Below are 22,847 nucleotides of genomic sequence, written 5' to 3' on the forward strand. Positions count from 1 at the left end.
GGACCCAGGACGAGTGCCCTCTCTGTTGTAGCCTCTGTCTTTGATTCACAGGATCCCAAATTTGCTAACATTATGGAAGTCCTTGAAGACTGGGTTGTTCCTTCAGGTACTGGGTCCGAAGTTCAAGTCAGCCCATCGCTTTTTGTCATGATTAGAGTTGTGTTCATTCACAACTGCTATTTTTTTCTTACTTTTTTCTTATTGTATTTTGTTTTATTTGTTTCACAATCACAGTTGAAAAATGGGCATCTCTTTAGATTTACATAATTAATAAACTAATTGACCATTTTTTGAAAAGTTTACTATAAAAGGGCATTCTTGGAGTTAACTATAATTGGAAATGGACTATGCAGGAACCAGCAAAGAACATTGCCATAAAATTAGCAAGTAGAAGAAAGCCCCTAAAAATAATACCATAAGGAAATGATTATAGAATCCCTCAAATAGAAAATCAATAAAACCACCTATAAGCATTCAGAAATGTAGTAAATTAGAGAGAATTTGTTGACCTGGTTTTCTGAGATGTCTCATTTCCTATGTTTACTTAAACTTCTTTATATTACATTTCCTTGTCACATAACTGCTAGAGAAATCTCAACAGAGAGAACAGCTCAAGTGACAAAAACATAATGGCAGTAATATTTCCCAATGCTGAAAAGTGAGTTTGTGCCAGTTTCTGATTTTATTTTTTTAAATAGTTTTTGTTAAAAGATTTTATGTATCTAATAAGGAACGCATTTAAAGAAAATATATATATATATATAGTAAATAGGAAAGAAAGGAAAAGAAAACAAATCTTTTGTTCAGATCAAGGATCATCCATTCCATTGTCTCTCTCCATTGGTTACTCTTAATTGGTTACTCTTAAATTGGCAGGAAGGTAGGCCTAACTCCTTCTCTTTGTCTGTCTGCTGCTTAATATGCTGCTCAATCTATATGACTATTATTAAAATAAAAATATTAAACAGAGAATATGGTAATCAGGCTCTATTTATTTCATTTCATTCTCTATCAAGACGAATCACATTAAGAGAAAAGCATCTGTTTCAGTTGGCAGCTATGTTTTCATTGATCCAGTTGATGTATCTGCAAACTTTGGTGTAGACTCCAGGATAGCCAGGCAGGGCGCAACCGATACCCCAGGAGACAATGCCCTGGAGCACTCCATTACAAACCACAGGACCACCAGAATCTCCCTAAAAGGCAAAAAGAATTGAAAGCAAGAAAGGTTTGATATTCTAGTTGGCTATAAATAAAACTGAACATTTGTTACTGAATTCTTTAAGCCTACACTAAAAAGTAGCTTCAGATCATAAGGAGACCTTGTTGAACGATTACTCAAAACACTTTTGTCATCCCAGCTAAATTCTTCCAAGTTTCATAGTCTATAGAGGCTTTCTTCAAACCAAGAGGGACCTTTGTAATCTTCCGTATTTTGCTTCAGCTTAAATCAAAATGTAAGATAGGAGGCCAGATTCCCCTTCCTACCATGTCAGTCTACAATGTCAACAGTGCCTTACAAGTAGCCCTACAAAAAAAAAGTTATGACGATCAGGTGAGCGACGCACAATCATCAGACCTTTCTTTTTACTTTTAAAAGCATTTTTTACAACGTATTCAGCCGAATATGTTGTAAAAAATGCTTTTAAAGGTTAAAAAAAAGGCTCTGATGATCACAGCGGTAGCGAGCGATCATCAGAGCCTTTTTTTAACTTTTAAAAGCATTTTTTTAGAACCTGTTAATAGGTTGTAAAAAAATGCTTTTAAAAGTTAAAAAAAGGCTCCAAAGATCACGCGCCACAGCTGATCACACACACACACATACACACACACACACACACAAACACACACTGTTCTACTTACTCCATGGCTCTTTTTGGTGTGCACTGCCTGCCCGCCTGCACACCTCGCATTTGGTGCATGGTGCGCACTGCGCAAGCACATGCACAGTGCATGTTTGGCACGCATGCATAGCCAGCGAACCGATAGTAAACGGGTTCAGATTTCACCACTGGCTTTGAGTCACGTTTAGAGTGTTCTACAATTGTACCACATGGACTCATATCCATAACAATGTTGATTAGAGGAGAAATGAATGTTAAAGATGTACATGTATTTTTAAATCAATATATTTTAGCCATAACTCTACAATTAAAAATATTATCTTATACCAAAGTAAGGTCTTGCTACACACTAATGCGAAAAGAGGTTTCAAGAGGTTTCCACTTCTTACATATGAACAGCTTTTCTATAACACAATGAAAAATCTGAGCAATTTACTCTGTGTCGTCAGTATTTAACTTAGTGTTTAAAACACCAAACATTTCTCATTCCTATTTTTTTTTAATATCCTTTTATTTTATTTCCTGTTTTTTCTTCTGCCTAGTTTTATTTCTGCTTTCTGCTTTGCTTTGGAATAATGTTTACCTATTTTTGTGGAAATGTTAAAAGAATAGTTTAAATAATATAGCTAATGATTATAATAATAATCTAGCTGATTATAAAAATAATATAGCTGATTCAGTTCTACAGAGGAATTATTGAGTCTGTCATTTGCACCTCTATAACTGTCTGGTTTGGTTCTGCAACCCAACAAGAAAAACACAGATAAGAACTGCAGAAATTAGAAAAAATAATTGCTACCAACCTGCCTTCCATTGAGGACCTGTATACTGCACAAATCAAGAAGAGGGCCGTGAAAATAGTTACAGACCCCTCGCATCCAGGACATAAACTGTTTCAACTCCTACCCTCAAAACGACGCTATAGAGCACTGCACACCAGAACAACTATACACAAGAACAGTTTTTTCCCGAAGGCCATCACTCTGCTAAACAAATAATTCCATCAACACTGTCAAACTATTTACTGAATCTGCACTACTATTAATCTTCTCATAGTTCCCATCACCAATCTCTTTCCACTTATGACTGTATGACTGTAACTTGTTGCTGGCAATCCTTATGATTTATATTGATATACTGACCATCATTTGTGTTATAAATGTTGTACCTTGATGAAGGTATCTTTTCTTTTATGTACACTGAGAGCATATACACCAAGACAAATTCCTTGTGTGTCCAATCACACTTGGCCAATAAAAAATTCTATTCTATTCTATTCTATTCTATTCTATTCTATTCTATTCTATTCTATTCTATTCTATTCTATTCTATTCTATTCTATTCATCTGTAAATTAATCCTGCATGCATATCATTTCAGATGGTCAGAAAACAAGTGTCCTCACCTGACAAGAGTCTTTGCCACCCTCTAGGTATCCAATACAGACCATATTTGGGGTAATTTGTCCTGGGTAAGCAGCATTACATTCATCACCACTTAGGATTGGTGCATTCAGGCACTGCAGAAGATCAGGGTAGTTCACTAGAAAAAAAAGAGAAAGGAAAAAATAAGGAAGTGAATGGCAGCTCATGAAAACACATGTTTTATATTAACATTTGTTAGTCTTAAAAGATGCCACAAGACTCTGTTTAAATGATCAGCAGCAACCCTGTAATTCAAGACAAGTAAAAACAACTAGCTAGTTACATAATTTTATGGAATATGATGTCTGAGGTGAGGTAACCAACTCAAGACAAGAAAAATGCCTCAAGAAGAAGAAAAAAGTGGAATTTGAAGTGGCACATTCATCTTCAGTGCTCTAAAACCATCCAAACCATCATTTACAGGCTTACATTGGTTCAAGGCTCAGTCCAAGAATTGTTTTCTTCTTAATTAGAATTTAAACCAGGAATTTCATAATAGATTCAAGATGTCCCTGAATGTCTCTATCCCTGTCAATACTTAAAGCATTTAACAATTCAACAGTGAGAAACACATTACTAGATTTAGGAAGTGTTGTTTGCATTTAGTGATGCAGAGGTCTTAGGGAATGGCCTTGAAGGATAAGAGCCAAAGCTGCTACCACCGCAATAGTCAGATAAGAGGGACTTGAGCAGAGGCCAAGAAAATAACTTGAAAAACTGTCTCATATAAGCCCCTTCATAATTCACATGCAGATAAAATGAGGGAAGGCAAAGCACATTCAATTTGCAAGGTTGTGTTATTATTATGGTTTGTCATGCAGGCAGCCTGATGTTTAGGATGGATTTGACATTTTAATCCACCTACTGGTTCTTTCCAAAGGACCTGGGATGGGGAGATGTTGTTCTTGTTGCTAAAAGTTATATGCAGCCTGACTCCCAGCAGCTCTAGGTACCAGTAGTTTACAAATTAAAAACAAGCAATAATATAAGGAACCCGAAACAAAGATGACAGAGAAAACAAATCTGGATAAGAAAAAAGAAAAGGAAGAAAAGAGGGCATCAATCGTCCCCATCAAAGACCTGAGCAAATAGCCATGTCTTCAGGGCCTTTTGAAATATAAATGGTGGGAGCCATTTGAAAAAGCTGACTTACATGGTATTGGTCTCTTAGTCTGGAATGTTGTTGGGCTGACAGGCAGGTAGCAGCAATTACAGTTCTTCAGTCATATACCTGAGATTAAGTTAACCAATTTTTGTTAATACTCACCACCGTTGCTGAGGGTATTGCCCCATCCTGAGATCAAGCAACTAGTACCAGTTGCTGCACATCCATTACTCAAAGGGATAGGTGAGACACTTGCATCAATAGTGACCGGTGATTCCAGCTTGATGAGCATGATATCATTATCCAAGTACCAAGAGTTGTAGTCTGGATGGACAATTATTTTTGCAGGTTTTTTAATCTGCTCGCTCCCTTCATCTTCCATAATATTGTGCTCTCCAAGTATCACATCCATGCGGCTGAAAGTTAATGTTGCAGCTTTATATTTGTTGTGCAAAGCAATGTCTGATCTCAACTTGAAAAAAAAGCTTTGAATACTTTTAGTAGAGACTCCAATCTTTGCATGTATTCATGATTAATATCGTAAATTTCACAAAGATAGAGGTTAAAACAATTCTAGCCTGTATAATGTTGAATATATTTATTTAGAGAGTCTACTTTCATCCATTTCCACAACAATGCAAATTCTGGTATTAACCAAGAAAGTCTGACATTTGTGTTATCAAATTCTATGCTTTCCCCCAAAGCATCTGAAAAAAATAATTCTTGAATTTTTCATACAAACAAATATAGTTACATGTTAAAAGAATGTTCATGTGAAGGAATTTACATTTTAAAAAGCCCAATGTAAGAAAATGCAAATGTCAAAGAAAAGTAAGGTGACCTTTTTAAAGCTGTTTAGACATTACATATAGCTGTTGCACAAATTAATGGAATATGCATACAAGGCCTCCAACCATTGTAAAAATACAGACGCTGGAAAGAAGACTGTAAATTATTATTATATATTCACAACAATGTGAAGTCACAGCAGACAATTCTTTAACTGGTGTTGGCCTTCATAGCATAAAGTTCTTTCTAAGAACCTAAGCTGTACTGGCTCTCAACAACTTTGGGTGGTTCACAACAATATAATAAGAATTTAGTGATGGAGGTGGAAGTTAAACTTTGCCCTTAAGCATAAAGTAGCGTTTTCTCATAAGACAAAATACAAGAGAAATAAAGCACGAACCTTCCATTTTCAGGGTTAGGTTCAGGTTTTATGCTCTAAGTATACATAATGCATACTAAAGCTTCAAAGCCCTCTTAAGGTACAAAACAAAATAGCACAAGACTATTCCTGATTTTTGGCAGATAGTATAAAACTTCTGGCTCAGCCTTAACTGTTATACTGTAATTGTTAGAAACAGATTGTTTGCCTTCTAATCAAAATATTTTCTACCTGTTGCATTTCATCCTTGGATCATTTCCCTGACCTTTGAGATCCTGAATAGGATTCTACTCTCACGTATTGGATCCAGGTGAAAAAAAAAATGTGCCCCTTGAATCAGTTCCATGACAGGCTATTTCTGAAGAAACGTGTGACTTTCAGGTAATGCGTCAGCTTAGCAAGTGATGTAAGGAGCCCTTTCAGATCATTATCATTATATTTGCACTCTATGTAAGTTTTTCTGATGAAGTGTAATTGATTTATTTAAAATATTTCCATACCACTATCACAATTTATATAACTGAGTGGACAGTTATAGTCCTGTAAGATTACCTTGATATCATAGGCATTTTTTCAGCTTTGGGATTGATTTTTAATAATAAAACACCAGACTAGGAATAAATAAAAGTGGAATCACAAGCATGCAAGACTTTACTGAATGAATATGACATTGATTTATCGTTGGTGCATTTTTAACTTCCATGTATAGAGATCTGCTTTTAACAGAAATTGCTTTGAGATCATCATAAAAATACTCTTCACTCACGATTTGTAACAATGGGCAGCTGAAACGACCCATTGTTCATTGATGAGGGAACCACCACAGAAATGATAACCAGAATTCAGTGAAACCTGATAAGGGATAGCATTTCTCTGGCAGGTATATCCTCCAACAATCTTGTCATCATCATCCTCAAAGGGGGCAGCAACTGATAGGAACAAGAACATCAAAATGATTAATTACAACACTATTTTGTAGCAAGTCAACTGCAGTATATGTTCCTACTGACATCATGAAGCAATGGGTGCTATTTATAGAGAAGGCCACTACTCCCTGGTAATTTGAGGCATGTTAACCTCAACTGAGATTACTTTATAATTGACTATCAAATGACTGAATTATTTCAGCATTCCTAATATATGTTTATAAGTTCCCCAAAAGGTGATCATCAGCTGTGGTTTTTGCTTTCTCAGATTCATACGATGCATGAAGGTTTATATAGGTATGTGTAACATATCTGCAAGTTATGGGAGATTGGATCCCATAACTTCTAAATGTTTCATACATTAAATTATATCTACATGAATAATGAACATATATACACATATATATGTCACATATACACATATAAGTACATACAGAAAATTGGATATCAAGCCATCTTCGAATAGGTTTGTATTTCATGTATTTTGAGGGAAATAGCAGAGAAGAAACAATGAGAATTGTTACCAAAAAGCAATACCAAAGTCAAATGGTAAAACCTGATTTATACTCAGGTGAATCTTCAGGAGAGAGAAAGGTTTGGGGCATTTGTGTGTTTCTACTGTTAATAGATTTAGCTTTAAGTCAAGTACAAAGGAAATTTAGGACTCTCTTTCAAGTCAGACATACAAGGAGTTTCACTTAAATTGAATCTAAAAGAGTCTTACAAAGGCTTCCTTATGTCGAGGGAGGTTTCTTTATACTTCTTACAGCAAAACATGTATTCATTAGGGCTTAGTACATCTTAGAAAATTGTAGGGTTCTAAATGTTTCAGAGAAAATAGTAGAAGTATATAAATAAAGGCACTGCCCATGGAGAAAATGGCAGTCTGACTTAGGCATTCAACTGATTCATGTGGTTATACATAAAATTATACACACATGAACAATGAATAATGATTCAAGAATATCCTTGAATCCAAAGGATACCCATCAGCCTTTGCTTAATAAAGTCTAGTTAGAAAGATAACCAGAATTGCCTGGAAACAGAGTAAACCTTTGATTCAAAAGATGTAATGGGAAAAAGGAGGATACTTTAAAGCTATATATTTGAGCCCTAAAGCAGGGGTCTCCAATCTTGGCAACTTTAAGCCTGGCGGACTTCAACTCCCAGAAAATGGGGCATTCTGGGAATTGAAGTCCTCCAGGCTTAAAGTGGCCAAGATTGGAGACCCCTGCCCTAAAGCACCCACTCTTTTAGTGCCCCCCCCGCTGAGGAAGATGGAGAGAAAAAGGTGGCTGCGCCCACTGTACCCGCCAACTTCAGAGAATATAGAAGAATCACATATCTGTTTTAAAACTCACGTGCTGCTCCGAGGAAGGCAAAGATCCACAGGACTTTCATTCTGTCTGTTGGTATTTTGTAAATTTGAATGGAAGGCCCTGAAGGAATCTCTCCCCATTTATACCCTTCCAGGGAATCTTATCTTTATGGCCCAAGGCCACAACAGCTCTCTACTTCCCAAGGTCTTGTATAAGCATAATCACCAATTAATCATGTATTAGACATTTTCATGATATACTACAGTGATAGCATTATTCCAGGTGTCTTAAATCTAAAGGAAAGCATTAGGTAGATACTCACGCTCCATTTGACCTGTGTTTTGGGTCTTCCATTGAGCCCTCTGTCTATCTACTTTGAATGTTTCTGAATGTTCTAAGATTTTTTTTGGTTTGCAAAGCCCGAGCTACATTTGTCCACATCAAAAGCCTTTTAAAGAAACATGGCAAAGACATGGCTGCCAAAGCTCAGATCTCTTCTTAGATGGGGCAAAATTTAACAAATCACAGAAAAATTTCCCATACTTATGTCAGATTATGTTATTTTGGAGATATAGGTAAGAACCATAGCGTTTTTGTCTACTCTTCATTACTTACAGCAGGGTAGTAATCTTTTAACAATTTGATCCACTTGTGGTCCTGATCCAGAGAGTATACTGACAGTTATCTCAGTTTGCCCATTTCATCTTGGCTTTGGGGAGATCATCTCACTGAGAGTCAAATCCCTGGATTTGATTGCATGATGTGAAAGAACTGTCCAATTAGCGACACTGCAGGGTCTTCTCCATCAGGACTAGCACCATAAGTAAAGGTAAAGGTTCCCCTCACACATACGTGCTAGTCGTTGCCGACTCTAGGGGGCAGTGCTCATCTCCTTTCAAAGCTGAAGAGCCAGCAATGTCCGAAGATGTCTCTGTCGTCATGTGGCCGGCATGACTCAACGCCAAAGATGCACGGAACTCTGTTACCTTCCCACCAAAGGTGGTCCCTATTTTTTCCACTTGCATTTTTACGTGCTTTCGAAACTGCTAGATTGGCAGAAGCTGGGTCAAGTAACGGGAGCTCACCCCGTTACACGGCAGCACTAGGGATTCGAACCACTGAGCTGCCAACCTTTCGATCGACAAGCTCAACCTCCTTGCCCCTGAGCCACCGCATTCCCTACCAGCACCATAACAGCCACTTAAAGAAGAGATATCCTTCCGGATTTCCATAGGTTGGTTAAGGACATGGTCTGCCCCCATAAAGGTTTCTGATCCTCCCTGAAAATGGGAAGATCAGAAACCAGAATCAGAAATGGGAAGACTGATGGAGTCATTAAGACAGAAGGTGGCATAGTGGGCAGAACAACTTCCAGAACAAGGTGGCTGGAAGACCTTATGTAGTTTGAGGTTTGAGTGATGCACTGCAGAATAGTGAAAGCAAGAGTTAATTGTCAATGTTTGGTATTTTAATTCCCACTAGTCACTGGAGCAAAGAATTTGGATCGGGCAAGAAGCCCTCTTTATTTCAAATATGCTATTTCTATGGTTACATGTCTTGATGTATTTATTACTTGTGGTCAGTGTAGACAAATGTGGAAAGTCAAAAAATGTAACCTCTTTCCAAACTGCTGGACTATCTTGGTCCAATACACAAAGTTCAGTGTCAATCAGAATTGTCTTCAACTGTACACACAGAAACTTCCATGAGACCTTAAACCCTGTGCCATCATGTGAACATTCCTCTCATGCATTGGCATCCTTCAGTCTCAAAAGTCTATAGTATCGTGCTCTGGAAAGAGATCCTAAAACAGCATCTAGTGTGGCTAAAAAGGCCAATTCGAGAGTGGCAATCCCTTCCACACTGAGGGCAGATACATTCTGTCCCCTGCCCAGCCCCCAGATTTCGCTGGTTCCGGGACTGCCTCTTTGCCTCAACCTGCTGAACAAATGTCTCTTCGAATTGGAGAAGGCCATGCTGCGTCTTTAGCCTCCAAGCTGAACAATCGGAGATCAAGGTTTCCCAGTTGTTAATGTCCATTCCCAGGGCCTTTAGGTCCCTCTTGCAGATATCCTTATATCGCAGGTGTGGTCTTCCTCTGAGGCGCTTTCCCTGCACTAATTCTCCATACAGGAGATCTTTCGGAATCCGACCATCAGCCATTCTCACAACATGCCCAAGCCAGCAAAGACGTCGCTGTTTCAGTAGTGTATACATGCTAGAAATTCCAGCACATTCCAAGACTGCGCTATTTGGAACTTTGTCCTGCCAGGTGATGCCAAAAATATATCGGAGACAGCACATATGAAAGGTGTTCAACTTTCTCTCCTGCCATGCGTAAAAGGTCCAAGACTCACTGCAGTACAAGAGTGCGCTCAGGACGCAGGCTCTGTAGACCTGGATCTTTGTATGTTCGGTCAGCTTCTTATTAAGCCATACTCTCTTTGTCAGTCTGGAAAATGTCGTGGCCGCTTTACCAATATGTTTATTCATTCCTCTCATAATATTTCACAATAGACCACCACTCTGTGCTCATTGATGACTGATGGCATAGCATGCTGTCTTACCTAGATTGGTAGATATCTTGGTCAGGACTTAGAAGAATCTTCTTTTACCACAGTGTTCTTGTTTGGCTTTACAACCTTATTTATTTATTTATTTTATTTATTTATTTTGTCACAACAGTATATATAAGCATAAGCATGAAAGTAACTATATTAATTGGATATAATGAAAGTATATTCTTATGCCCAGAAGAGGCTTCTGCATATGAATTGCCCAAGCACTGTAAACTTCCTCTAATATTTCCAGTAGCTGATGAAAGAGTTGGTTGAGATCCCTGGAAATGTTGAATGAGACTTCAAAGTGATGCCAAACAAAGCAATAGAGTTGCTTTGTTTTAAAAAGCACAGTGTGTGTGGTCATTGCTTCCCAGAGTAGCAATGTTTTGAAGCATGTTTTGTATGAAGAGCCTTCATTAAAGGAAGGCACTCAATCAAAGCTTTGCACAGATTTATAGAAAAATGTAAAATGGGATGAACTTAAATCCATGTGTTCTCCTAAAATTCCTGAAGGCTCAAGTACAGGAATCTGCTATCATGCCGATCCCTTCCAAGACCTCCCCGCAAGTACCTCCCACTGATACTAAAACTCTTGGTTTTGATCCAGGAGATTTGAAGAGAGTTTCTTTTTCATACTTGCTTCAGTGGCAGAAGAATGTTGTCTGATGGTGACTAGGTGTGGGGACAGCTATTACAGCTGCTAGCCTACATATCTTCAATCTCTTCTGAAACCTAGATAGGTTAGAAGATCATCATTTCATTTGGTGCTGTCCAACCCAAGAGTTTAATGTGCTATATAAAAAATACTTTTCACACATTTTGAGCATGCATTTCCTTGGATTTAGCTTGAGGTGACCACCCTGAGTTATAATTTTGTTTGAGAAGAATCTGCTTTTACTTTCAATATTTATGACATAGCTTGTTTTTCAATATTCAGGCCACCTATAACCCACCTTATTTTCAAATTTAAAAAAAATCTCACAAAGGTGCAGTCCTTTTTTATAAAGGAGCTACTCTATGTATTTTTTGCCTTTTCTAACTGTAAAACATTCTTTTTGAAGTGCTTCATAGAAGATAGTGTATATTATTTATGTGACAACATAGATTTACAGTATGTATAGGCATTATAGTGTTGACAATTTTATTTTCAGTCTCATTTTTAATGATGCCCAGCAATGAATTCAACTTTTTTTAACCCTTGCCACATTCTGAGTGATTTTATGGAGATAATTATCATGACTGTGAATTTTGGGTTTTGTTATTGCTGTCCCATTTTGCTGTCCATTAAAAGCAAACACAAACTTTGTGTTTGCTTTTACTGCACTGACCCAATTATTATAAAATTCATTCTACCATTTGGAAATGCTCTTTTGAAATCTTTTGAAAATACACTGTTTCACATGAAAGCTACTGGGCTGCTCATCTTTCTTTTTAGCACATTTATGAGGTAAAGCCACCAATCTTCACTTCACCATACTTCACCTGTTATATCCTCTCAATTCGCTTGTATAGATTGGGGTTAATATTGCTACTGCTCAGCTCTCCAATACAAATTTTGATTTTTAAAAATCTTGTATTTTTATTAAAACAGTAGAAGTTTATTTAAGAAGACTTGACAATTGTTTGTTACCGAACAATTATTCAGTTCTTTGGATTGCTCTGGAAATAATAATTCAGGCAGAGTGAAAGGACCTGAACTTTCTCTATCATTCTTTAGCATGTTACTGAGATGCCTATTGCTCAGCCATTCAACAATTATGCTGGTCTATAACTGTAATAAAAATCTGATTGATTGAACCATTCACTACTGTAAATTAAGTAGTTAATTAATTAATTAATTAATAATTAGTTAATTAATTCAAAGGTTAATTCAAAGTAAATTCAAAGGTTTCTTACTTCAAATGTAGTTAACAATTTTATTTAAAATTGTTGGCCATCATGATTTGTGATATAAAATTAGTGGAACTTAAATGACATTTTAAAAAAAGAGCTACAAAACATATAAAGTAACTTCATATGCCATTGTGAGGCCATAGAGCAGAGTTGTCAAACTCAAGGCCCACAGGCTGGATCCAACCCACAGGGGCTTAGATCTGGCTCATGGGGCAACCCTGGAAACAGTGAGGGACCGGCCTGCAGAACCTCTGCCAGTGAAAATGGAGCTCAGGAGGGCCGTGTGTGACCCTTCAGAGCTCCGTTTTCACTGGCAGAAGATTGCAGGAGGCCGTCACAGCTGGAAACAGAGCTTAGAAGCCCATTTTTGCTGACAGAGCACTCAGGCCACCACAGGTGCCCCCCAACATGAATGACGCTGAGCTGTCTATGGCCTTCCTGGCCCCCCGAGGTCAAACACAACCCAGATGCAGCCCTTAATGAAATTGAGTTTGACAACCCTGATATAAAGCAAGGGATTTTTTAAAAAGTCAGAAACAATAGAAAAGTATTTTTTCTCCATTAAGTGTGAACAAAATGTCCTGTTTTAACCCCTTTCCCTTGAAGCAGCTCCAAGGCCTTTTATTGCCAATAAAGTAATTAAGAGTCACTCCTCTTGACCTGTCCTTGATATGACAGGGCAGTTCCAGATATGGGTCCTGAATTTTCACATTAGCTTATCTATAGCCTAAAAGATGACATCTCCTCCGTCTGTTGGTTCCAGATGTTTCTTTCCCAGCAATTCTTGGTGAAGCAAGAAACTTTGGCATGCATAAGCTCTCAGGGTCCCTAACGCATACTAAGGAATCTGTATCTGGGGCTGTAACATTTTTCTTCTGTACACGTATATGTATGAACACATGCACAATACAATTATAATGCATTTACCTAAACTTTGTAAAACATATTTTTAATCATAAAACACGATGCTCCTCATACTGTTATAAAGGATATTCTGTTGCAGATCCAAGCGGATCGACAAAGCAATACTGTACAGTAATACTCTTTCAGATCATAATTAATCCATATGGATCATGGCAGTTGATCACTTCTTTAAGTAACATGTAGACAGAGGATGATGGAAGTTGTAGTTCAACACATCTGAAGAGCATTAACTTGGGGAAGTCAAGAAACAATTCGGCAGCCTTAGAGTCTGCACACACCAATTCAGGTATTTTTCAAGCTTGTGGCTGGTAATTGTGAGAACAAGGGTAGATTGCTCCCAACAGTGGATAAGCTGCCACATGATAATCTAAGAAAATGATAGACAGCACAACAAATTAAATACCAATTCATAGGCTCACTTTAAATTTGAAAACAAATGAACAAAGATCTAAATGGACTAGATACGATTCCATCATTAACTCATTCTGAAATGTAAACATAAACCTAATCAATATTTATGGTAGTAGCCATAATATATTTTGTGATAAGAATTTTTTATTGCTGCTGTTCACTTTAAAGCTATATGTTTGTCTTTCAATTCAATAAAACTAAATTACTGATTTGAAAGAAGGTATATGTCTCAGGAAAATTAGTAAGTGATAGAAAATGTTTTAAATGCTTGGGTTATTCTTCTGATACATTTTAAAAGTTCAAAGGTGACAGTGCATATTTTCAGAAATAAAATAATATATTTCATACTAGTAAATGTATTATTATGATCTGTTAATTCAAAAGCTGAACTAAAGTGATAATTGCAGCATATTCCAAAAATACATTCTAATTTGTTCATGTTTCATTGTACTCTATATATTATGAATTAGGAGAATTTGGACGGACAAAACAGGACCATCTAACCCATTTAACTAGTTTGTAGAAGGATACCAAAGAGGACCTAATCTAGGAAAAGTCTGTTCCAGGTCACCAGCACTGAAAAGCAGAATCTTTGACTCTGATGAAAGTGGAAAAAGAAAGTCGTTTTTCCTGGGAAGAAAATATTGATTACGTTGATTCCGGCTGCAGGAGCAGATTATTGCTCACTTAAGAGTGTACATTTGAATTGTGGCTGACCTCAAACTACAAATCTATTAAAGAGTTTGAGCTGAGATTGTGTGTTGCCCAATTATTCAAGTTTGGATTGAGCACAGTCTGAGTTCATGTCTTCTCTATTTAGTTTCAACCTTTTGATAGAGATAAGGATTTTTACAGAAAGCTGAAAGCATTTCTTCCATTAAAGTACCGTAATAAGGATATTCAATATAAATTGATCAAAATTTTGAAAAGCAATCTAAGACTCAGAATGAAAATGTGCAAAGAACAAAAAAGCAATCAATGGTTTTATTAAAACTGCTCTTGCTAAACTGCTCCCCTTTAAATATGCTAAGCAACAGCCAGAATTCCCAGCCAGCATGGCTAAAAGAAGCCAGTAAGATGGTGGAATGGGGAGGTAGACTCTGAATTATTTATGTGGACTATCAGAAGGACAATAAGATGAAAACTAATTTCCTGATTCAGTAGCTAGAATTTCTGTTTTTCAAATAGTTAGGAATACTACAAATCCAGAGACAAATCCCTGAGATGGCAGTCAGACTAAAATAGTTATTTGGCAACATTAACATCCTTAATTCTGTATGTCTCTTATTAAAGAAACTCAGATCACAGAAACATTTCTGGTCATGATGTGAGAAGTGAATAATGATCTGAGAAAACATCACCAGTTCCTTGAAATAGGGTGGTTGCAGGGGTGAAATTCAAAATTTTTCCCTAACGGTGGGCATAGCTTGGTGGGCATGGCAGGGGAAGGATATTGCAAAATCTCCATTCCCACCCCACTCTGGGGCCAGCCAGAGGTGGCATTTGCCAGTTCAAAATTTCCACTACCATACCCCTGGGTGATGGCCACCAAAGCTGACATTTGCAATTATCCACAGAATTTAAAAAATTTTGTTTGGATGCTGTTTGTTTTCCCTAATAAATCCTGGAAAAAGCAATGAAGAATTGAGAAAGAAAACAAGAGTATGCAACAAGAATAAAGAGTAAGAAGAGAAAGAGAACAAGAGTAAGAAGACCCATGAGCTGCATGAAGTCAAAAGAAGATCATGAGAAACTTCGTAGTATTTCTACCAGTGGTTATGGTGTGACCTATGAGAGGAATTGGCTAATGAGACTTCTCTTCTAAATACCTGCCTGCAGGCTTTATCTTGCCAAATCCTGTGTTGTGTCAGCTTTTCTCTTCCCAGGATTTTGGCATAAGTTTAAGAGTAATAACCCTGTGCTATTTTCAAGAGCAGAAGGTACATATTTGTAATTGTGGTGAGCAAATCTTCCTGCCCTGGAAATTATTTTATAACTCTTCTAAATCCTCACCACATCTCTGCAGAGTATTCCAAAGCACACTCTTTCCCTGAAGACTATACAGGAGATGTCTTGGCCAGAAACAACATAAAGGACCACTTTCTACAGGGTGGTAGTGGTTTGAGGTGGCCTCTATTGTTTTCATAATAAAGCTGACTACTTCAAAGATGATATTGGATATTTACGGAGAGTCTTAAAACCACAAGGTTCTGTCTTAGGCTCAGTACTCTTCAATATCTTCATAAATGACTTAGATGAGGGAACACATCAAACTTGCAGATGACACTAAGCAGGCAGAAATAGCCAACACTTCTTCACCCCAGAAGAAGACAAGCTTAGACTTGGACAATGGGCCCTATCCAACAAAATAAACTTTAATGTGGAGAAAAGCCAGGATTTACATTTAGGCAGGAAAAACCCAAGGTACAAGTATAGATTAGGTGACACCTGGCTCCAATACAGTAACTGCGAAACAGACCTTGGAGTCCTAATGGATGATCACTTAAATATGAGCTATCAGTGTACGACAGCATTCAAAAAAGCTAATGCAGTCCTTGATTGTATAAACAGAGGCATAGAATCAAAATCACGTGAAATATTATAAAACCTTAGTAAGACCTCATCTGGAATACTGCATCCAGTTTTGGTCACCACATTATAAAAAAGATGTTGAAACTTTGGAAAAAGAGCAACTTTTGCAGAGAAGATGATTAAAGGGCCCGGAGACTAAAACTTATTTAGAAAGTTGCACAATTTTGATATGGCTAGTCTAAGGGAAAAAAGGACTAGGGGTGACATGATAGCAGTATTCCAGCGCCACAAAGAAGAAAGGATTAACCTATTTTCCAGAACACTAGAGAGCAGGACAAGAAACAATGGATGGAAACTAATCAAGGAGAGAAGCAACCTAAACTAAGGAGAATTTTCCTGATAGGTAAAGGTAAAGGTTCCCCTCGCACATACGTGCTAGTCGTTGCTGACTCTAGGGGGCGGTGCTCATCTCCGTTTCAAAGCCGAAGAGCCAGCGCTTTCCAAAGACGTCTTCGTGGTCATGTGGCCGGCATGACACAACGCCAAAGGCGCACGGAACGCTGTTACCTTCCCACCAAAGGTGGTCCCTATTTTTTCTACTTGCATTTTTTACGTGCTTTCGAAACTGCTAGGTTGGCAGAAGCTGGGACAAGTAATGGGAGCTCACCCCGTTACACGGCAGCACTAGGGATTCGAACCGCTGAGCTGCCGACCTTTTGATCGACAAGCTCAACGTCCTAGCCCCTGAGCCACTGCGTTTTCCTGATAGGGAGAACAATTAGCTAGTGGACTGGCTTGCCTTCAGAAGTTATTGGTGCTTCATCACTGGAGGTTTTTAAGAAGAGACTTGTCAGCCACTTCTCTGGATAGGGTCTCCTGCTTGAGCAGGGCTTTGAACTGGAAAACTTCCAAAGTCCCTTCTAACTCTATTCTGATTGAAAACGGATGCAATTTCTGCACCCAGGTATCATTCATTTCTTGATTTCCTGATAATCTCCTCTTGAGTATTGGAGGTTCTATTGACATCATATAAAGACTTATTTTATTGTGCTTTCTGGAGATGTAATAGCATTTTTACAACACTGACTTGCATGTCCATAGGATATCAGATCCTCCATAGGACCATAATTGAATCACATGATTTTGAAATGCATATTATTCTCACTTGCTACCCAGGCCTGAGATAAAAAGTTCATAGGGTGTTTTTGTCAAAAGATGAAGTTACATGGAGGGGACTATACTTCACTGCTTGCACAAAATACACCTCTTACTTGAAGTGGGGGAGGCAGAAGGAAGAAGTTCAAAATGCGTAACTCATCCTGTTGGCTTCTCAGCTTTGAATCAAGGAGGCCTCTTCTCTAGACTTAGTTTTTTGTAAGAAAAGTAATGGAAAGCTGCAGAGTCTGCCCCTCATGCTGCTGCTGCTGCTGCTGGTGGGCATGATATTATACCCATTTATCTGCATGCACTCCAGCCTGGCAACTTTTCCTTGCTGTACCACCAGATCCCACGATTGGCTGATTTTGGAATTTGAGAAGTCTGGCAGGGGCAGAAATGTTCTTTCAGAACAGTAAAATATATCTTAGGTTTAGACCAGGGGTCTCCAACCTTGGCAACTTTAAGACTTGTGGACTTCAACTCTCAGAGTTCCTCAGCTTTTGGAGACCCCTGGTTTAGACCATTTAGTATTACAATATGGATGAGTCTGTTCACAGATGAACACCTCTTAATTTAACAATATTTCTCTTAGGATTTCAATCTATAAAAATATAAACACTTAATCAATTTCCAAGAGAAAGACAGCCACATACTAGCTACATTTTTATCTTGGATCCTTGAGGGTTATGTTTGTTTGCTTTTTCCGTGCATTTAAGTGGATGACAATATGAAGAACAAGAAGAAAACTTTTATTAAATCAATTGACTATGTCAAATATACAAAGCTGCTTAAAAAATGCAAATAGATACAAAGAAAACAAAACTTCATAATAAATCATCACTTCTACAGTTCATGCTAATCTGATCCAGGTATTTTTTCCCCACATGCTTTTAAGTGGAAGCCTGTACTATATGACAATATGAAAGAAATACTACTGGCGCCCAAACTCCAATCTCTCCCTCAGTGACCAAAATGCCCTTCTTCCCTCAGACAGGGCTTAAGTAGAGTTTTAGTGGCCGACAGGTTGAGATGCATGAATTATTTCCAAAAGAGACCATGATCTGCAGGGAAGACTCTGCAGTCAGTGATGGAGTATAGGACAAAACAGTTAGGTCAAGGTGGGGTTAGGGATCTGCTTCATTCTTAACTTCCACTTTCTTTCCTTTCCTCCTTTCGGCTGAAACAACATAAAGTGAGTACCTATCTCCATCTGGATCTGTGATCCATCTGGATCTGAGATCCTTCACCCTTCACCTGAACCTAAGTGAGGCTAGATTAGACTTTACAGCTGTCACATGATCTGATTTTACTGAGAACTTTCCATTTCTATAATGTTCCAGATGATCACACTGTTAAAAGTGTGATTTGGATGGCACTATAATAACATAGATTCACAATCGGATGGCTTAATTGCACTCAGATATGCAGCACTAATGGCTCTACATTACATTTGGGAATAGGGGATCAGACTTGAGATCAGGATTATTCAACATTTTACTTAATGACCTGGATATGGGATTGATGGCCTGCTTTGATTTGATTTGTATATGTCACAAAGCTGGGAGGTCTGCCAGCACTAGGCTAATAGAATGATATTGCAGTCTAATGTGAATAGATGGGTTGAGAGAAACAAAAGGTCCTTTAAGAGAAAGAAATACAAGGTATTACATTGAAGAAGAAAAAAATGTAGGGCACATGTACAAGGGGACATCTGAAAAGGATTTAGCCGTGGTCTGTGACAAGAAGCTGAATATGAAGCAGGAGTGTGGGGCAGCTACTATAAGGTTTCCAAAAATTATTGGAAAAGTAATATGGCAAAAGTGAATTTATTTGGTTCAGAAGTGGCATACTTTCTTGTAAGCTGGTGATAAATGGCTTTACCCCAAAATTAGACCCTTAACCATTCTTATCCTGGTTTTATTTCCTTTCTTCTATATTCTCTTAATGTGGTATCTTGCAGTAGGAGGAGTTTTTATAGTCTGCTTCAGTCCAATCAGGGGACTAGTTGATTAGAAACAATGACAACTTTCTTTAACTGTAATACTGCATGAACATATAATGGAAATGATTTTTGCTTGGCAGTATAGTACTCCATGTTTATTTACAGTAAGACCACAAGATGACACCAAAGAGTTAGTTTCCCTTTCTCTTTGCAGCCATCTAGAGATTGCTTGGGTTTCTACCTCCGAAACCTGGTATCCCGCTTAACTTACAGCTACCTTGTCTTTTATTCCCCTTAACTATCTCAGTATTTCTTAGCAATCTTTTGAGTATTTATTCCCAATTGCTCTCATGATACATCTCCGAACTCAGTTTGCTTTTCCTCAGTGACATCATAACAAAATTGAATTTGGCTATGTAAGTAATGACCCCTGTCTATTATAGAATCTCCAGTTCCTTAGTATCTTGTGTGTGGTAATCCAGCCTTCAAATTGCTTGAGTTCAATTTTTCAGTTTAGTTGATATTACTCAGCCTGGTTGAGAAGACCAAGGTGTCTTTGTAACTACACAAGAGTCACAGATTAAAAACAAATGGAGAAGATTTTTGAAGGACGAAGACGTTTTTTTGATGTACTGTGGTTTCTCTGCTTGCACAGTAGTACACTGCTGAATCCTCTGGCTTCACAGCTGATATACTCAAAAGACAGAGATCCAGCACAGGCTGGTCAGCATTCAGATGGTGCAAAGATGGGTTTTTTTGCAGGCTGTTACCATTATATAAATTATAGAGGAGCTGTAGATCTTGCTGCTGTTTATGCTGCCGAAACCAAAACATATTACGATGTCCATAGTCTTGTATACATACCAATCTAGCATCCTGACTTTCTTCCAGCTTCATGCTCTGTGATTGGATGATGTTGGAATTTGAGCATCCTAGAAGAGAATATATGTAAGAAAAAAATAGCTGTCATTTTTAAGAAAGTTTTTTTTTTCATTTTTTCAGATGAGAATCTGCAATCTGCTATGGAATCAGCAGGCTATACAACCCAGCTGACCCAATTTTTTAGTTTCAGTTATATAGAACTTTGGCATCTATTTTTGTACAGGGAGGAAATATGGCAGCTAGGTTTAACACTTGGATTTACTAAAAGTTAGTTGATTCCGGAATATAATTTGTTCCATTTTCTTTGACGGGATTGGGTATGATCTAGGGATGCATGTTTAAGGCTACATGCACCTGAATTTAATATATCCTGTGAAATGAACATGGTTTTCTCCCATATAAGCATGCCTATGTGCTTCTTTTATGAATATCCGTAGAATGTCTGTAAGCAAACAACAAAAACAAAACTAAGAATGGATTGGGACCTAATGTATTTTGCATTTAATGTTAGCATGGTGGAAATCCCTATGCCCCAATCTAAGGAAAATGAATGCAATATTCTGGTTACTACATCAGATCCAAGTGTTAGACCAAAACATCAGAGAGATAACAAAGAGACCGTTTTGTTTCCTACTGAATCTGAAAAGTTAACACTGACATGTCCTATGCAAAAAGTTGCTAACCTAGCAAATTCATTTTTCCACTCTGCTATTTAGTCCTTAGCCCAAATCCCTCCACTTGGAATTAATACAAGAGAACTGTAACAAAACCTACCTGCAATCCAAAGAAAAGCAGCTACCCATCTTGTTAGCTGAGCATTCATGTTGTACTTCTGACAACATTAAAGAAAATCTTACTGAGATAGCAAGAGCAGGATTTCCTTTTCTAAGTAATCTGAAAGTTTGATTAGATCCCCACCCTGAGGCCAACTCTCTTTAGGTCAAATGACTTAGCTTGCCTTGCTATGTCATGTGTTGTTTAGAACAGGGGTCTCCAACCTGGTCCCTTTAAGGCTTGTGGACTTCAACTCCCAGAGTCCCTCAGCCAGCAAAGCCCTTGTCTCATGATTTGTAAATGGAAATTGCCAAGAACTGTGAAGGAAGGATAGGCAATCCCTACCCTTATTTCTTGAGGCAGAAAGGGAACAGTGAGCAAAGGCATCTCTAAATGCCCCAGGAACAAACTGAAATTTTCCTTGTCAAAAGTGTCATATACTCTTGGGCCTCATCAGAAAAAGATGTATTGCCACTACATATGCATAGCCTTTGGCTGCTTGGAGGTGGGATTTCAAAGCAGAAGAATGAGTGGCGTGAATGACCTCCAAGCATTGCCACCTAAACGCTGACAGTGGTCCCGACCCTAATCAGGCTATTCTGAACACTGCCATAGTGGTCTGTCTAAGCACAGATGGGGATGCAAATGTTTAGCATCACATCATTTGAATGACAGGTAATTCAAACTCCCTGTTTTGGGTAGGTATGACATAACAATTAGAAATCTGTTTGCTTGTTTGTTTTTCTGATCAATTCACAGAATAGAATTGCTTGAACACAGAATAGCTCAAGGTTGCCTTCCACCCTTCCGAGGTTGGTAAAATGAGGAACCAAATTGTTGGAGGCAATAGGCAAATAATGCTTTTATATTGTAAACCATCCAGAGAGCGCTATCTAAATGTTATTGCTATTGCTATATCTTTGGCAAAACTACAACTCACTTCTAAGGCTCTGACTTGGAAAACTTGCATTCCATTTTGGAATTGTGGAAGACTACCAATGGCCCTAATGCATTCAGAAATAGAGTTAGATGTATTCTTGTGCCTTCTTTTATCTTTGTAATCTGCTTAGCATGCTGTGACTGGGGCAGCATTGAAATTTTGCAAATTAAAAAGATAAATAAATGGCTAACTTCCCAAACCTGAAATGTGGATCAACTGAAAACACGAGCAGAGAAAATCCATGAGTAAAACCATCATTCAGAAGCAACCAGTGCTTTGCTTCAATCCTGTGAGGATGGATGAGGTTGGATCGGTGTACAGGACTGCAATCTATGTGACGCAGACCGGTAACGAAACAGCGTGAGGTAGTTTGTGTACAGCTGGGAGACCTGGAGCTCTCACTGTGTCCCACCAACTGCACAGAAATATACTGCGGGCTTTGCGGCCTCTTCCGGAGGGATGATAAGGGAAGAATGAGTCACTGCTCTTCTGGTGATCTTGTATGTCTTGATTTCCTTCCTCGTATCACTTTCAGCTACGGAGTATCCAATAAGCTGGAACTGCTTCTCTCCAGCATTCCTGTCCTGCCGATACCAAAAAAGCATGATGTAGCTGCTATCATCATAATCGCAGGTGATATTTGTCCAGATTCCTTCTTGGATGATTTTGAAGCGTTCTTTTTGGGTCACTATAATAGCATGGCAAAGACCTGCATAGACTGGAGGAGAAAACAAGATCCACCTTAGGAGGTTTGCTCAATGCACATGATCATCCCTCAAATCCAAAGGAGCTGATTTGCTTCAAATGTTTTGACTCTTCAGGAGAAACAGCCTCTTCTTTCTCACATTTTTTAATGTTAAGCATTAACTTTATATACCGCCAAAGAAAGGCTTACAAATTTAAAGGGAGATTCTGGGGAAGCTTACCCAAGCCACAATTTCTTTCACTCTATTGGATGTATCTTATTTGAGATATTCCTCTCATTGATATCTATCTTTTTTTAAAAAAATCTGTCATAGCATTAGTGTTGTATGTTCTTAATGCC

General features: G+C 38.1%; 1 protein-coding gene across 1 annotated transcript; it reads right to left on the bottom strand.

Moving 5' to 3' along the window:
* Window positions 1-972: 972 nt before the first annotated feature.
* Window positions 973-7,867, bottom strand: LOC131190774 (serine protease 1-like). Its single transcript, XM_058168134.1, has 5 exons — window positions 7,828-7,867; window positions 6,307-6,469; window positions 4,535-4,788; window positions 3,249-3,385; window positions 973-1,196 (listed from the first exon to the last, which is right to left on the bottom strand). The coding sequence occupies exons 1-5, from the start codon at window positions 7,865-7,867 to the stop codon at window positions 1,047-1,049; spliced, it is 744 nt and encodes a 247-aa protein (XP_058024117.1). The 3' UTR covers window positions 973-1,046.
* Between the last annotated feature and the right edge of the window lie 14,980 nt (window positions 7,868-22,847).

This window comes from Ahaetulla prasina, chromosome 2 (assembly GCF_028640845.1).
Source record: "Ahaetulla prasina isolate Xishuangbanna chromosome 2, ASM2864084v1, whole genome shotgun sequence".
In the NCBI taxonomy this organism is placed as follows: domain Eukaryota; kingdom Metazoa; phylum Chordata; class Lepidosauria; order Squamata; family Colubridae; genus Ahaetulla; species Ahaetulla prasina.

What these genes read in the sequence shown, in the direction of transcription:
- LOC131190774 (XM_058168134.1), bottom strand. Translation starts at nt 7,867, where the DNA reads ATGAAAGTCCTGTGGATCTTTGCCTTCCTCGGAGCAGCAC. An exon ending in TGCCTTCCTCGGAGCAGCAC is followed by an intron (nt 6,470 to 7,827) that starts GTGAGTTTTAAA and finishes TGTTCCTATCAG; the next exon opens with TTGCTGCCCCCTTTGAGGAT. An exon ending in CAATACCCTCAGCAACGGTG is followed by an intron (nt 3,386 to 4,534) that starts GTGAGTATTAAC and finishes TTTTTTTTCTAG; the next exon opens with TGAACTACCCTGATCTTCTG.